The sequence below is a fragment of the Hemibagrus wyckioides genome, linkage group LG07, assembly GCF_019097595.1.
Source record: "Hemibagrus wyckioides isolate EC202008001 linkage group LG07, SWU_Hwy_1.0, whole genome shotgun sequence".
Classification (NCBI taxonomy): Eukaryota; Metazoa; Chordata; class Actinopteri; order Siluriformes; family Bagridae; genus Hemibagrus; species Hemibagrus wyckioides.
The window spans coordinates 32,104,901-32,119,900 of NC_080716.1; the positions used below are offsets into that span (position 1 = coordinate 32,104,901).

Genomic DNA, 15,000 nt, shown 5'->3' on the forward strand with positions numbered 1-15,000 from the left:
ATGAGTGAGTGAAGTGTGTGTATTTTTGTGAGTGAAGTGTGTGTGAAGTGTGTGTATGTTTGTGAATGAAGTGTGTGTATGTTTGTGAATGAAGTGTGTGTGTGTGTGTGAGTGAAGTGTGTGTGTGTGTGTGTATGAGTGTGTGAGTGAAGTGTGTGTGTATGAGTGTGAGTGAAGTGTGTGTGTGTATGAGTGTGTGTGTGTATATGAGTGTGTGAGTGAAGTGTGTGTGTATGAGTGTGTGAGTGAAGTGTGTGTGTGTATATGAGTGTGTAAGTGAAGTGTGTGTGTGTATGAGTGTGTGAGTGTGTATGAGTGTGTGAGTGAAGTGTGTGTGTGTGTGTATGAGTGTGTGAGTGAAGTGTGTGTGTGTGTATATGAGTGTGTGAGTGAAGTGTGTGAGTGTGTATGAGTGTGTGAGTGAAGTGTGTGTGTGTATATGAGTGTGTAAGTGAAGTGTGTGTGTGTATGAGTGTGTGAGTGTGTATGAGTGTGTGAGTGAAGTGTGTGTGTGTGTATGAGTGTGTATGAGTGTGAGTGAAGTGTGTGTGTGAGTGAAGTGTGTGTGAGTGTGTATGAGTGTGTGAGTGAAGTGTGTGTGTGTGTATGTGTGTGAGTGAAGTGTGTGTGTGTGTGTATGTGAGTGTGTAAGTGAAGTGTGTGTGTGTATGTGAGTGTGTAAGTGAAGTGTGTGTGTGTATGAGTGTGTGAGTGAAGTGTGTGTGTGTGTATGAGTGTGTGAGTGTGTGTGTATATGAGTGTGTGAGTGAAGTGTGTGTGTGTGTATGAGTGTGTGAGTGAAGTGTGTGTGTGAAGTGTGTGTGTGTGTATATGTGTGTGAGTGAAGTGTGTGTGTGTGTATATGAGTGTGTGAGTGAAGTGTGTGTGTGTGTGTATGAGTGTGTGAGTGAAGTGTGTGTGTGTGTATATGAGTGTGTGAGTGAAGTGTGTGTGTGTGTATGAGTGTGTGAGTGAAGTGTGTGTGTGTATGAGTGTGTGAGTGAAGTGTGTGTGTGTATGAGTGTGTGAGTGAAGTGTGTGTGTGTATGAGTGTGTGTGTGTATATGAGTGTGTGAGTGAAGTGTGTGTGTGTGTATGAGTGTGTGAGTGAAGTGTGTGTGTGTGTGTATGAGTGTGTAAGTGAAGTGTGTGTGTGTATGAGTGTGTGTGTATATGAGTGTGTGAGTGAAGTGTGTGTGTGTGTGTGTATGAGTGTGTGAGTGAAGTGTGTGTGTGTGTGTGTATGAGTGTGTGAGTGAAGTGTGTGTGTGTGTGTGTGAGTGTGTGAGTGAAGTGTGTGTGTGTGTATGAGTGTGTGAGTGAAGTGTGTGTGTGTGTATATATGTGTGTGTGTGAGTGTGTGAGTGAAGTGTGTGTGTGTGTGTATGAGTGTGTGAGTGAAGTGTGTGTGTGTGTGTGAGTGAAGTGTGTGTGTGTATATGAGTGTGTGAGTGAAGTGTGTGTGTGTGTATGAGTGTGTGAGTGAAGTGTGTGTGTGTGTGTGTGTATGAGTGTGTGAGTGAAGTGTGTGTGTGTGTGTGTATGAGTGTGTGAGTGAAGTGTGTGTGTGTGTGTATGTGAGTGAAGTGTGTGTGTGTATATGAGTGTGTGAGTGAAGTGTGTGTGTGTGTATGAGTGTGTGAGTGAAGTGTGTGTGTGTGTATGAGTGTGTATGAGTGTGTGAGTGAAGTGTGTGTGTGTGTATGAGTGTGTGAGTGAAGTGTGTGTGTGTATGAGTGTGTGAGTGAAGTGTGTGTGTGTGTGTGTATGAGTGTGTGAGTGAAGTGTGTGTGTGTGTGTGTGTATGAGTGTGTGAGTGAAGTGTGTGTGTGTGTGTGTATGAGTGTGTGAGTGAAGTGTGTGTGTGTGTGTGTATGAGTGTGTGAGTGAAGTGTGTGTGTGTGTGTATATGAGTGTGTGAGTGAAGTGTGTGTGTGTGTGTATGAGTGTGTGAGTGAAGTGTGTGTGTGTGTGTGTGTATGAGTGTGTGAGTGAAGTGTGTGTGTGTGTGTATGAGTGAGTGAAGTGTGTGTGTGTATATGAGTGTGTGAGTGAAGTGTGTGTGTGTGTATATATGTGTGTGTGTGAGTGTGTGAGTGTGTGAGTGAAGTGTGTGTGTGTGTGTATGAGTGTGTGAGTGAAGTGTGTGTGTGTATGAGTGTGAGTGAAGTGTGTGTGTGTGTGTGTGTATGAGTGTGAGTGAAGTGTGTGTGTGTATGAGTGTGTGAGTGAAGTGTGTGTGTGTGTATGAGTGTGTGAGTGAAGTGTGTGTGTGTATGAGTGTGTGAGTGAAGTGTGTGTGTGTGTATGAGTGTGTGAGTGAAGTGTGTGTGTGTGTGTGTATGAGTGTGTGAGTGAAGTGTGTGTGTGTGTGTGTGTGAGTGAAGTGTGTGTGTGTGTGTATGAGTGTGTGAGTGAAGTGTGTGTGTGTGTGTGTATGAGTGTGTGAGTGAAGTGTGTGTGTGTGTGTGTATGAGTGTGTGAGTGAAGTGTGTGTGTGTGTGTGTGTGTGTGTATATATGAGTGTGTGAGTGAAGTGTGTGTGTATATGAGTGTGTGAGTGAAGTGTGTGTGTATATGAGTGTGTGAGTGAAGTGTGTGTGTATATGAGTGTGTGAGTGAAGTGTGTGTGTGTGTGTGTGTGTATATGAGTGTGTGAGTGAAGTGTGTGTGTATATGAGTGTGTGAGTGAAGTGTGTGTGTATATGAGTGTGTGAGTGAAGTGTGTGTGTATATGAGTGTGTGAGTGAAGTGTGTGTGTGTGTGTGAAGTGTGTGTGTGTGTGTGTGTGTGTGTGAAGTGTGTGTGTGAAGTGTGTGTGTGTGTGAAGTGTGTGTGTGTGTGTGTGTGAGTGAAGTGTGTGTGTATATGAGTGTGTGAGTGAAGTGTGTGTGTATATGAGTGTGTGAGTGAAGTGTGTGTGTATGAGTGTGTGAGTGAAGTGTGTGTGTATATGAGTGTGTGAGTGAAGTGTGTGTGTGTGTGTGAGTGTGTGAGTGAAGTGTGTGTGTGTGTGAGTGTGTGAGTGAAGTGTGTGTGTGTGTATGAGTGTGTGAGTGAAGTGTGTGTGTGTGTATATATGTGTGTGTGTGAGTGTGTGAGTGAAGTGTGTGTGTGTGTGTATGAGTGTGTGAGTGAAGTGTGTGTGTGTATGAGTGTGAGTGAAGTGTGTGTGTGTATATGAGTGTGTGAGTGAAGTGTGTGTGTGTGTATGAGTGTGTGAGTGAAGTGTGTGTGTGTGTGTGTGTATGAGTGTGTGAGTGAAGTGTGTGTGTGTGTATGAGTGTGTGAGAAGTGTGTGTGTGTGTGTGTGTGTGAGTGAAGTGTGTGTGTGTATATGAGTGTGTGAGTGAAGTGTGTGTGTGTGTGTATGAGTGTGTGAGTGAAGTGTGTGAGTGTGTGAGTGTGTATGAGTGTGTGAGTGAAGTGTGTGTGTGTGTGTATGAGTGTGTGAGTGAAGTGTGTGTGTATATGAGTGTGTGAGTGAAGTGTGTGTGTGTGTGTGTGTGTGTGTGAGTGTATGTGTGTGAGTGAAGTGTGTGTGTGTGTATATGAGTGTGTGAGTGAAGTGTGTGAGTGTATGAGTGTGTGAGTGTGTATGAGTGTGTGAGTGAAGTGTGTGTGTGTGTATGAGTGTGTGAGTGAAGTGTGTGTGTGTGTGTATGAGTGTGTGAGTGAGGGTGTGTGAGTGAGTGTGTGAGTGTGTGTGTATATGAGTGTGTGAGTGAAGTGTGTGTGTGTGTGTATGAGTGTGTGAGTGAAGTGTGTGTGTGTGTGTATGAGTGTGTGAGTGAAGTGTGTGTGTGTGTGTATGAGTGTGTGAGTGAAGTGTGTGTGTGTGTATGAGTGTGTGAGTGAAGTGTGTGTGTGTGTATATATGTGTGTGTGTGAGTGTGTGAGTGAAGTGTGTGTGTGTGTGTATGAGTGTGTGAGTGAAGTGTGTGTGTATATGAGTGTGTGAGTGAAGTGTGTGTGTATATGAGTGTGTGAGTGAAGTGTGTGTGTATATGAGTGTGTGAGTGAAGTGTGTGTGTGTGTGTGTGAAGTGTGTGTGTGTGTGTTACTGTGTGTGTGTGAGTCTGTGTGTGTGTGAAGTGTGTGTATTTTTGTGAGTGAAGTGTGTGTGTGTGTGTGTGAAGTGTGTGTGTGAGTGAAGTGTGTGTGTGTGTGTGTGTGTGTGAGTGAAGTGTGTGTGTGTATGAGTGTGTGAGTGAAGTGTGTGTGTGTGTGAGTGAAGTGTGTGTGTGTGTGAGTGAAGTGTGTGTGTGTGTATATGAGTGTGTGAGTGAAGTGTGTGTGTGTGTGAGTGAAGTGTGTGTGTGTAAGTGTGTGTGTGTGAGAAGTGTGTGTGTGTGTGTGTGTGTGTGTGAGTGAAGTGTGTGTGTGTATATGAGTGTGTGAGTGAAGTGTGTGTGTGTGTGTATGAGTGTGTGAGTGAAGTGTGTGTGTATATGAGTGTGTGAGTGAAGTGTGTGTGTGTGTGTGTGAAGTGTGTGTGTGTGTGTGAAGTGTGTGTGTGTGTGTGAAGTGTGTGTGTGTGTGTGTGTGTGAAGTGTGTGTGTGTGTGAAGTGTGTGTGTGTGTGTGTGAGTGAAGTGTGTGTGTATATGAGTGTGTGAGTGAAGTGTGTGTGTGTGAGTGGAGTGTGTGTGTGTGAGTGAAGTGTGTGTGTGTGTGTATGTGTGTGAGTGAAGTGTGTGTGTGTGAGTGGAAGTGTGTAGTGTGTGTGTGTGTGTGAAGTGTGTGTGTGTGTGTGTGTGTGTGTGTGTGAGTGGAAGTGTGTGTGTGTATATGAGTGTGTGAGTGAAGTGTGTGTGTATATGAGTGTGTGAGTGAAGTGTGTGTGTATATGAGTGTGTGAGTGAAGTGTGTGTGTGTGAAGTGTGTGTGTGTGTGTGAAGTGTGTGTGTGTGTGTGAAGTGTGTGTGTGTGTGTGTGTGTGAAGTGTGTGTGTGTGTGAAGTGTGTGTGTGTGTGTGTGAGTGAAGTGTGTGTGTATATGAGTGTGTGAGTGAAGTGTGTGTGTGTGAGTGAAGTGTGTGTGTGTGAGTGAAGTGTGTGTGTGTGTGAGTGAAGCGTGTGTGTGTGTGTATGTGTGTGAGTGAAGTGTGTGTGTGTGAGTGAAGTGTGTGTGTGTGTGTGTGTGTGTGAGTGAAGTGTGTGTGTGTGTGTGTGTGTGTGTGAAGTGTGTGTGTGTGAGTGAAGTGTGTGTGTGTGTGTGTGTGTGTGTGAAGTGTGTGTGTGTGAGTGAAGTGTGTGTGTGTGTGTGTGTGTGAGTGAAGTGTGTGTGTGTGTGTGAAGTGTGTGTGTGTGTGTGTGTGTGTGTGTGTGTGAAGTGTGTGTGTGTGTGAAGTGTGTGTGTGTGTGTGTGTGAGTGAAGTGTGTGTGTATATGAGTGTGTGAGTGAAGTGTGTGTGTGTGTATATGAGTGTGTGAGTGAAGTGTGTGAGTGTGTGAGTGTGTATGAGTGTGTGAGTGAAGTGTGTGTGTGTATATGAGTGTGTAAGTGAAGTGTGTGTGTGTATGAGTGTGTGTGAAGTGTGTGTGTATATGAGTGTGTGAGTGAAGTGTGTGTGTGTGTGTGTATATGAGTGTGTGAGTGAAGTGTGTGTGTGTGTGTGTGAAGTGTGTGTGTGTGTGTGAGTGTGTGTGTGAAGTGTGTGTGTGTGTGAAGTGTGTGTGTGTGTGTGTGAGTGAAGTGTGTGTGTATATGAGTGTGTGAGTGAAGTGTGTGTGAGTGAAGTGTGTGTGTGTGTGAGTGAAGCGTGTGTGTGTGTGTATGTGTGTGAGTGAAGTGTGTGTGTGTGAGTGAAGTGTGTGTGTGTGTGTGTGTGAGTGAAGTGTGTGTGTGTGTGAGTGAAGTGTGTGTGTGTGAGTGAAGTGTGTGTGTGTGTGTATGTGTGTGAGTGAAGTGTGTGTGTGTGTGTATGTGTGTGAGTGAAGTGTGTGTGTGAGTGAAGTGTGTGTGTGTGTGTGTGTGTGAGTGAAGTGTGTGTGTGTATGAGTGTGTGAGTGAAGTGTGTGTGTGAGTGAAGTGTGTGTGTGTGTATATGAGTGTGTGAGTGAAGTGTGTGTGTGTGTATATGAGTGTGTGAGTGAAGTGTGTGTGTGTGTGTGTATATGAGTGTGTGAGTGAAGTGTGTGTGTGTGTGTGTATATGAGTGTGTGAGTGAAGTGTGTGTGTATATGAGTGTGTGAGTGAAGTGTGTGTGTGAGTGAAGTGTGTGTATGTGTATATATGTGTGTGTATGAGTTTGTGAGTGAAGTGTGTGTGTGTGTGAGTGATGTGTGTGTGTGTGTGTGAGTGAAGTGTGTGTGTGTGTATATGAGTGTGTGAGTGAAGTGTGTGTGTATATGAGTGTGTGAGTGAAGTGTGTGTGTGTGTATATGAGTGTGTGAGTGAAGTGTGTGTGTGTGTGTGTGTATGAGTGTGTGAGTGAAGTGTGTGTGTGTGTATATGAGTGTGTGAGTGAAGTGTGTGTGTGTATATGAGTGTGTGAGTGAAGTGTGTGTGTGAGTGAAGTGTGTGTATGTGTATATATGTGTGTGTATGAGTTTGTGAGTGAAGTGTGTGTGTGTGTGAGTGATGTGTGTGTGTGTGTGAGTGAAGTGTGTGTGTGAGTGAAGTGTGTGTGTGTGTGTGTGTGTGTGTGTGTGAGTGAAGTGTGTGTGTGTATGTGTGTGAGTGAAGTGTGTGTGTGTGTGAGTGAAGTGTGTGTGTGTGTGTATGTGTGTGAGTGAAGTGTGTGTGTGTGTGTATATGAGTGTGTGAGTGAAGTGTGTGTATGTGTGTGTGTATATATGTGTGTGTATGAGTTTGTGAGTGAAGTGTGTGTGTGTGTGTGTGTGAGTGAAGTGTGTGTGTGTGTGTGTGTGTGTGTGAGTGAAGTGTGTGTGTGTGTGTGAGAGTGAAGTGTGTGTGTGTGTGTGTGTGTGTGTGTGAAGTGTGTGTGTGTGAGTGAAGTGTGTGTGTGTGAGAGTGAAGTGTGTGTGTGTGTGTGTGAAGTGTGTGTGTGTGAGTGAAGTGTGTGTGTATGAGTGTGTGAGTGAAGTGTGTGTGTGAGTGAAGTGTGTGTATGTGTGTGTGTGTATATATGTGTGTGTATGAGTTTGTGAGTGAAGTGTGTGTGAGTGAAGTGTGTGTGTGTGTGTGAGTGATGTGTGTGTGTGTGTGAGTGAAGTGTGTGTGTGAGTGAAGTGTGTGTGTGTGTGTGTGAGTGAAGTGTGTGTGTGTGAGTGAAGTGTGTGTGTGTGAGTGAAGTGTGTGTGTGTGTGTATGTGTGAGTGAAGTGTGTGTATGTGTGTGTGTGTGTGTGTGGAGTGAAGTGTGTGTGTGTGTGCATGTGCAGGAGTGTGTGTGTGTGTGGAGTGAAGTGTGTGTGTGTGTGTGTGGAGGAAGTGTGTGTGTGTGTGTGTGGAGGAAGTGTGTGTGTGAGTGTGTGGAGTGAGTGTGTGGAGTGAAGTGTGTGTGTGTGTGTGTGTGGAGGAAGTGTGTGTGTGTGTGTGTGTGTGGAGGATGTGTGTGTGTGTGAGTGAAGTGTGTGTGTGTGTGTGTGTGTGTGGAAGTGTGTGTGAGTGAAGTGTGTGTGTGTGTGTGTGTGTGAAGTGTGTGTGTGATGGCTGTGTGTGTGATATGAAGTGTGTGTGTGTGTGAATATGTGTGATGAGCTGTGTGCATGATGTGTGTGATGTGCATGTGTGCATATATGTGTGTATGAGGAGCAAGTGTGTGTGAGTGAAGTGTGTGTGAGTGAAGTGTGTGTGTGTGTGAGTGATGTGTGTGTGTGTGTGTGAGTGAAGTGTGTGTGTGAGTGAAGTGTGTGTGTGTGTGTGTATGTGTGTGAGTGAAGTGTGTGTGTGTGTGTGAGTGAAGTGTGTGTGTGTGTGTGTGAGTGAAGTGTGTGTGTGTGTGTGTATGTGTGTGAGTGAAGTGTGTGTGTGTGGAGGAGTGAAGGTGTGTGTGTGTATGAGTGTGAGTGAAGTGTGTGTGTGTGTGAGTGTGGAGTGAAGTGTGTGTGTGTGTGTGTATATAGTGTGTGTGTGTGTGAGTGTGTGGAGTGAAGTGTGTGTGAGTGTGTGTGTGTGTGTGTGTGTGGAGGTGTGTATGGTGTGTGTGTGTGTGTGTGGAGGAGTGTGTGTGTGTGTGTGTGTGAGTGAAGTGTGTGTGTGTGTGAGTGGAAGGTGTGTGTGTGTGTGAGTGAAGTGTGTGTGTGTGTGTGAGGAGGAGGTGTGTGTGTGTGTGTGATAGTGTGTGTGTATATGTGTGAGGAAGTGTGTGTGTGTGTGCATACATGTGTGTACATGTGCAGAGTGATGTGTGTGTGTGTGATGGCAAAGTGCAGTGATGTGATGTGTGAGTGAAGGTGTGTGTGTGTGTGTGTGATGTGTGGGTGTGTGTGTGTGTGTGTGTGGAAGTGTGTGTGAGTGAAGTGTGTGTGTGTGAGAGTGAAGTGTGTGTGTGTGTGTGTGAAGGTGTGTGTGTGAGTGGAAGTGTGTGTATGATGTGAGTGATGGGGAGTGAAGTGTGTGAGTGAAGTGTGTGTGTGTGAGTGAAGTGTGTGTGTGAGTGAAGTGTGTGTGTGAGTGAAGTGTGTGTGTGTGTGTGAGTGAAGTGTGTGTGTGTGAGTGAAGTGTGTGTGTGTGAGTGAAGTGTGTGTGTGTGTGAGTGAAGTGTGTGTGTGTGTGAGAGAGTGAAGTGTGTGTGTGTGTGAGAGAGTGAAGTGTGTGTGTGAGTGAAGTGTGTGTGTGTGAGTGAAGTGTGTGTGTGTGTGTGTGAAGTGTGTGTGAGACTCACAGGAAGTTCCTTGGCGAGTTTGATCACCATGTTCTCCAGGTAATCCTCCAGACTCTTGAACTGCTGGTTTGTGGGCTGGAAGAAGTGTGGACTGCGGCGTGAGAGGAGACGGAGAGCTCTCCACCCGTAATTAGAGTTCCTCACCACCCTACACACACACACACACACACACACACACACACACACACACACACACACACACTATTTTAACAGTTATAGGCTTAACTGCTGTGAGGAGAACACCTGCCCTGATAAACATGTCCAGACTGACCATGATATCAGTGTTACAGATGACCACTGGGACAAGTCCGTTATATACTGGTCATGATTTAAAGGAAACACAGGAAAGAGAGAATGAACTGGAAGGATAAAAAGGAAAAAAAAAGGAGAGACATAAGAATAGAAAGAAAAGAGAGACAGAAAGAGAAAGGGAGACAGGAGAGGGAGAGAAAAGAGAAAGAGGGATAGGACAGGAAGGGAAAGAAAGACAGGACAAGAAGAGAAAGGACAAGAAGAGAGAGAGAGACAGGGCAGAAACAGAAAGAGTGACACACAGGAAGAGAAAGAGACAGGAAGGAAAAAGAAAGGAGAAAGAGAGACAGGGTAAAGTAGAGAAAGTAGTAAGCTTGTGTGCGTACTTGTACTGATCCTCCACCATGTTGGCCGGGTCAGCCTGCTCGATGGCCTCCTCAAAAAAGTCCTCCAGTGATGGCATGAACTCCCTTCTCTCACACACACACACACACACACAGACACACACGCGCACAGACACACACGCGCACAGACGCACACACACACGCCAAGACACACATCGCCAAGACACACATCGCCGCACACATCGCTGGCAGACACACATCGCCAAGACGCAGACGACGCACACAGACGTGACGCACACGAGACGCACACAGACGCACACACAGACGCACACACACACACACAGACACACACGCGCACAGACACACACGCGCACAGACACACGCGCGCACAGACACACGCGCACACAGACACACGCGCACACAGACACACGCGCACACAGACACACGCGCACACAGACACACGCGCACACAGACACACACGCACACAGATACACACGCACACGCGCGCAGACACACACACGCACGCAGACACACGCACGCAGACACACACACGCACGCAGACACACACACAGACACACACGCACACACACAGACACACACAGACACACACAGACACGCACACAGATACACACACAGACACACACGCACACAGATACACACGCACACACACGCGCGCAGACACGCACGCACGCAGACACACACACGCACGCAGACACACACACGCACGCAGACACACACACACAGACACACACGCACACACACACACGCGCACAGACACAGACACACGCGCGCACAGACACAGACACACGCGCGCAGACACACGCGCACGCACAGACACACGCGCACGCACAGACACACACGCGCACACACACGCGCACGCACAGACACACACGCGCGCACACACACGCACAGACACACGCACACACACGCACAGACAGACACAGACACACATGCACAGACACACGCACACAGACACACACGCACACAGACACAGACACGCACACACGCGCACACAGACACACAGATGCACACAGACACACGCACACAGACACACAGATGCACACAGACACACAGATGCACACAGACACACACGCACACAGACACACACGCACACAGACAGACACGCACACAGACACAGACGCGCACACAGACACAGACGCGCACACAGACACAGACGCGCACACAGACACAGACGCGCACACAGACACAGACGCGCACACAGACACAGACGCGCACACAGACACACAGATGCACACAGACACACAGATGCACACAGACACGCACACACACACGCACGCAGACACACAGACACACACACAGCAGTTAGTGGAGATGTGTAGACCACGATGGTGTAGATGATTAGGTTTAAAAGTATAAACACACACCTGCTGTCGGACTTGCACGCCTCCATGTTGTCAGGGTTGAGGTTCCACAGTCGGGTCAGTTCATCACTAAGATGGACAGATGGACAGAGTGTGTGGATGAGTGTAAAACACAAAGTCTGACCACACCACAGGAAGAGAGATCGGTCCTTACTTTCCCATCAGGATTTTACGCTCTGGTCCTTTACCAAGGAAGTCCTCAGGTGCTGCTCGCTTCCTGCTGGGCCGCTGAGGTTTGGTCTCTGTGGTTCTGAGAGAGAGTGAGAGAGCGAGAGAGAGAGTGAGAGCGAGAGAGACAGACAAGAGAGAGAGAGAGAGAGAGAGAGAGACAGAGAGATAGAGAGAGAGACAGACAGAGAGAGAGAGACAGAGAGATAGAGAGAGGGAGAGTGAGAGAGAGCGAGACAGAGACAGACGGACAGAGAGAGAGAGGGAGAGCGAGAGAGGGAGAGAGAGAGATGGAGAGCGAGAGAGAGAGTGAGAGAGCGAGGGAGAGCGAGACAGAGACAGACGGACAGAGAGAGAGAGACAGAGAGAGACAGACAGAAAGAGAGAGGGAGAGCGAGAGAGCAAGCGAGAGAGGGAGAGAGAGAGATGGAGAGCGAGCGAGAGAGAGGGAGAGCGAGAGAGAGAGACAGAGACAGACGGACAGAGAGAGAGAGACAGACAGAGAGAGAGAGTCAGACAGACAGAGAGAGAGAGAGAGAGAGAGAGATGGAGAGCGAGAGAGAGAGTGAGAGAGCGAGAGAGAGACAGAGACAGACGGACAGAGAGAGAGAGAGAGATAGAGAGAGAGACAGACAGACAGAGAGAGAGACAGACAGACAGAGAGAGAGAGAGCGAGACAGAGACAGACGGACAGAGAGAGAGAGAGAGAGAGACAGACAGAGAGAGACAGACAGACAGAAAGAGAGAGGGAGAGCGAGAGAGCAAGCGAGAGAGGGAGAGAGAGAGATGGAGAGCGAGCGAGAGAGAGAGAGGGAGAGCAAGAGAGACAGAGACAGACGGACAGAGAGAGACAGACAGACAGACAGACAGACAGACAGACAGACAGAGAGACAGAGAGACAGAGAGATAGAGGGAGAGCGAGAGAGAGAGAGAACGAGCGAGAGAGGGAGAGAGAGAGATGGAGAGCGAGTGAGAGCGAGAGAGACAGACGGACAGAGAGAGAGAGAGACAGACAAGAGAGAGAGATAGAGAGAGAGACAGACAGACAGACATAGAGAGACAGAGATAGAGAGAGAGAGATGTTTATTAGGTTTAGGAGATCTCATGTGTAGATCATAAGGTGAACTGATGTGATCCTCTACCTTTCTTTGACGAAGCTTGGACATCCCTCGTTCTTCCAGGCGTTCCAGTTCTCCTCTGTGTTCAGAATGTGCTGTCAGATTCAGATCAAGTTAACTCACAGGTTTAGAGAACATTTAAAAAAAGTCATTATCTGAGATCTTCTGTTAAAGCAGCGTCTGGAGAACACAGTGCTGAGGAGATGGTACCTCCTGAGATCTTACCTCCACCATAGCAGCAAACTTCTCACCATCTGGAGGAGTTTCTCTGAGTAACTTCACAGAAAATAATCATGTTAACAGAGAGAAGGGGGAGAGAGAGCTGATACAGGAACAATACAATCCACTCTGGTATGACAGACAGATGGACAGGCAGACAGAGAGACAGGATGAAAGAGTAAGCCAGACAAGAAGGAGGAGAGAGACAGACAGGAAGTGGGACAGGGAGACAGGAAGGAAGAGGGGGAGATACAGACAGGAAGGAAGAGGGAAAGATACAGAAGGGGCAGAGAGACAGACAGACAGACAGGAAGGGGGAGAGAAAGACAGATAGGAAGGAAGGAAGAGAGAGAGAGACAGGAAGAAAGAGAAATCCAGATAGGAAGGGGAAGAGAGAGAGGAGAGAGAGAGGGACAGAGACAGAAAGGAGGAGAGAGAGAGACAGACAGACAGGAAGGAAGAGAGAAAAAGAGAGACAGGAACGAGGGGGGAGAGAGAGACAGGGTAGAAGAGAACGCCAGACAGGAAGGGGGAAGGAAGTTGGACAAGAAGGTAAAGACAGACCCATGTACATGGACACACATTATACACATTGTACTGACCGAATATACAAGCTTCGTAGTCTCCTCCATCCACAACGTCTGGTCATCATTCAGTACACAGTTAGAGCTGAGAGAGAGAGAGAGAGAGATGAAGGATATATTCCCAGAAACCCACATGACCACAGTAAGAACAGGTGTGTAAGTGGCTCATGTGACTGAGGTCAGTCAGTGTTCATGTCTCACCTCTTGAACTTGACCTGTCCCTTCAGGTACTGGAAGAGGATGAGGTACTGCAGCAGGATGTGACGTCTGAAGTTACTGTCACTAAGCTGCAGATCCATTAGCTGTTCACACACACACACATACACACACACACACACACACACACACACACACACACACACACACACACACACACACACGGTCAGCACTATGAAGTGTTACTAAGCTGTGTATGTATATCTGTAAGACTGGGTGCTTCACCTTCTCACTGGTGAGGAACTTTGCGAAGTACACATGTTCTCCTCCGGCTGTGTGCATCTCCTCACGCTTCCTCCTGGAGGCCTGAGTGTCGTCCAGCTTAAAGCTCTTAAAGACCGCCAGCGTCTCGTCCGAGTACTGAGTGGACAGAGGTGTGTGTGTGTTACTGCTGAACATGCTGCACCATGAGAAGAAACCAGACTATTTCACCACCATGAACCTCCACAAATGACCTATCGCTCTGACAGGAAATGACCTATGGCTCAGTGTGCGCACCTTGATGAAGGTGATCCAGGAGAACTTGTCGTAGCACTGCACCGGGTTCCTGAAGTAATCCTGCAGCGTCCAGAACTTCCTGTACAGGTTGTAGTCTATTGGAATGGAGCTACACACACACACACACACACACACACACACACACACACACACTTCAGTCAGGATAAAAAACTAAACCCAGATGTTGTCCAGAAGCAGATGATCTCTCACCATGGAGCAGGTGTGTCTTCATCACCCATTTCTCCTTCCTCCATCCCCTCCTCTTTAACCTCAGAGCTCTGGGAGATCAGCAGGTTCTTATGATTAATCTGATTTTCCTGGAGAATAATAAGTGTGTGTGTGTGTGTGTGTGTGTGTGTGTGTACCTGCTGTCCGAGCGTGCTCTCCTGTTCGTTCTTGTTGAACACCGTGATGTTCTCCAGGTTAAACTGACTCTGAAGATTCAGACCTGCAGAGAGAGAAAGAGGCGGGTCTCGGATGAAGCTCCGCCCCTCACATACTGGAACAGTGTTTTCCTGTATCCAGTTTCATCTCACCAGTTCACTAATCGCTGCGACATGATGCTACCACCCCCACGCTTCACTCGGGGTTATTAATGGGCGGAGTCACCTAATTCCAGGGTGTAGTGTGGACCCGGACTTTTTCCTGCGCTCTCTTTATTAGTTCATTATTTCTGTGTGATGTTTAAAATCTGTTGTTTTTCCCCATCACTAATTTCTCTAGACATTAAAGTATTGTTGAATGTTATATATTTATGTAAATGCTGGGAAACTGTATTGTAGAAACAGCTTAAAGAACGGTGATGTGATTTTTGTCATTGGAGGTGTGAACACTTCTGTAACACACACACACACACGTTGTAGTGGACACTGTGAGAGGGAACAGCGCTAGAACCTGAAGACTTACCTGATTTCTCAGACAGAGGGAAGAGACGAGCCAGGAACAGCTGAATCCTTCCACAGAACACTGTGTTCTGGGATTTAGACAGCCTGCGCAGGAGATCTGTTGTGGAGAGACACACACACACACACACACAGACAGAGACAGGGAGACAGACAGAAACACACAGACAGAGACAGGGAGACAGACAGAAACACACAGACAGAGACAGGGAGACAGACAGAAACACAGACAGAGACAGAGAGAGAGCGAGTGAGAGAGAGACAGAGTCACAGACAGAAACACACAGACAGAGAGAGGGCGAGTGAGAGAGAGACAGAGAGTCACAGACAGAAACACACAGACAGAGACAGAGAGAGGGCGAGTGAGTGAGAGAGAGAGAGAGAGAGAGAGAGAGAGAGAGAGAGACAGAGAGAGAGCAAGTGAGAGACAGAGACAGTGAGTGAGAGACACAGACAGAGACAGTGAGTGAGTGAGACACAGACAGAGAGAGAGTGAGTGAGAGAGAGAGAGAGAGAGACACAGAC

General features: G+C 47.5%; 1 protein-coding gene across 1 annotated transcript in view; it reads right to left on the minus strand.

Moving 5' to 3' along the window:
• The window catches only part of thoc1 (THO complex 1), a 25,285-nt gene that overhangs the window by 6,764 nt on the left and 3,521 nt on the right, over positions 1–15,000 (minus strand). The window contains exons 7-19 of the mRNA XM_058394944.1: positions 14,480–14,575; positions 13,939–14,021; positions 13,784–13,851; positions 13,574–13,682; positions 13,301–13,435; positions 13,061–13,161; positions 12,878–12,944; positions 12,282–12,332; positions 12,081–12,151; positions 10,925–11,020; positions 10,774–10,839; positions 9,431–9,514; positions 8,793–8,940 (exon numbers count right to left, since the gene is read on the minus strand). Of these exons, the coding sequence (XP_058250927.1) occupies positions 8,793–8,940; positions 9,431–9,514; positions 10,774–10,839; positions 10,925–11,020; positions 12,081–12,151; positions 12,282–12,332; positions 12,878–12,944; positions 13,061–13,161; positions 13,301–13,435; positions 13,574–13,682; positions 13,784–13,851; positions 13,939–14,021; positions 14,480–14,575 (1,175 nt within the window). The remainder of the gene's footprint in view (positions 1–8,792; positions 8,941–9,430; positions 9,515–10,773; positions 10,840–10,924; positions 11,021–12,080; positions 12,152–12,281; positions 12,333–12,877; positions 12,945–13,060; positions 13,162–13,300; positions 13,436–13,573; positions 13,683–13,783; positions 13,852–13,938; positions 14,022–14,479; positions 14,576–15,000) is intronic.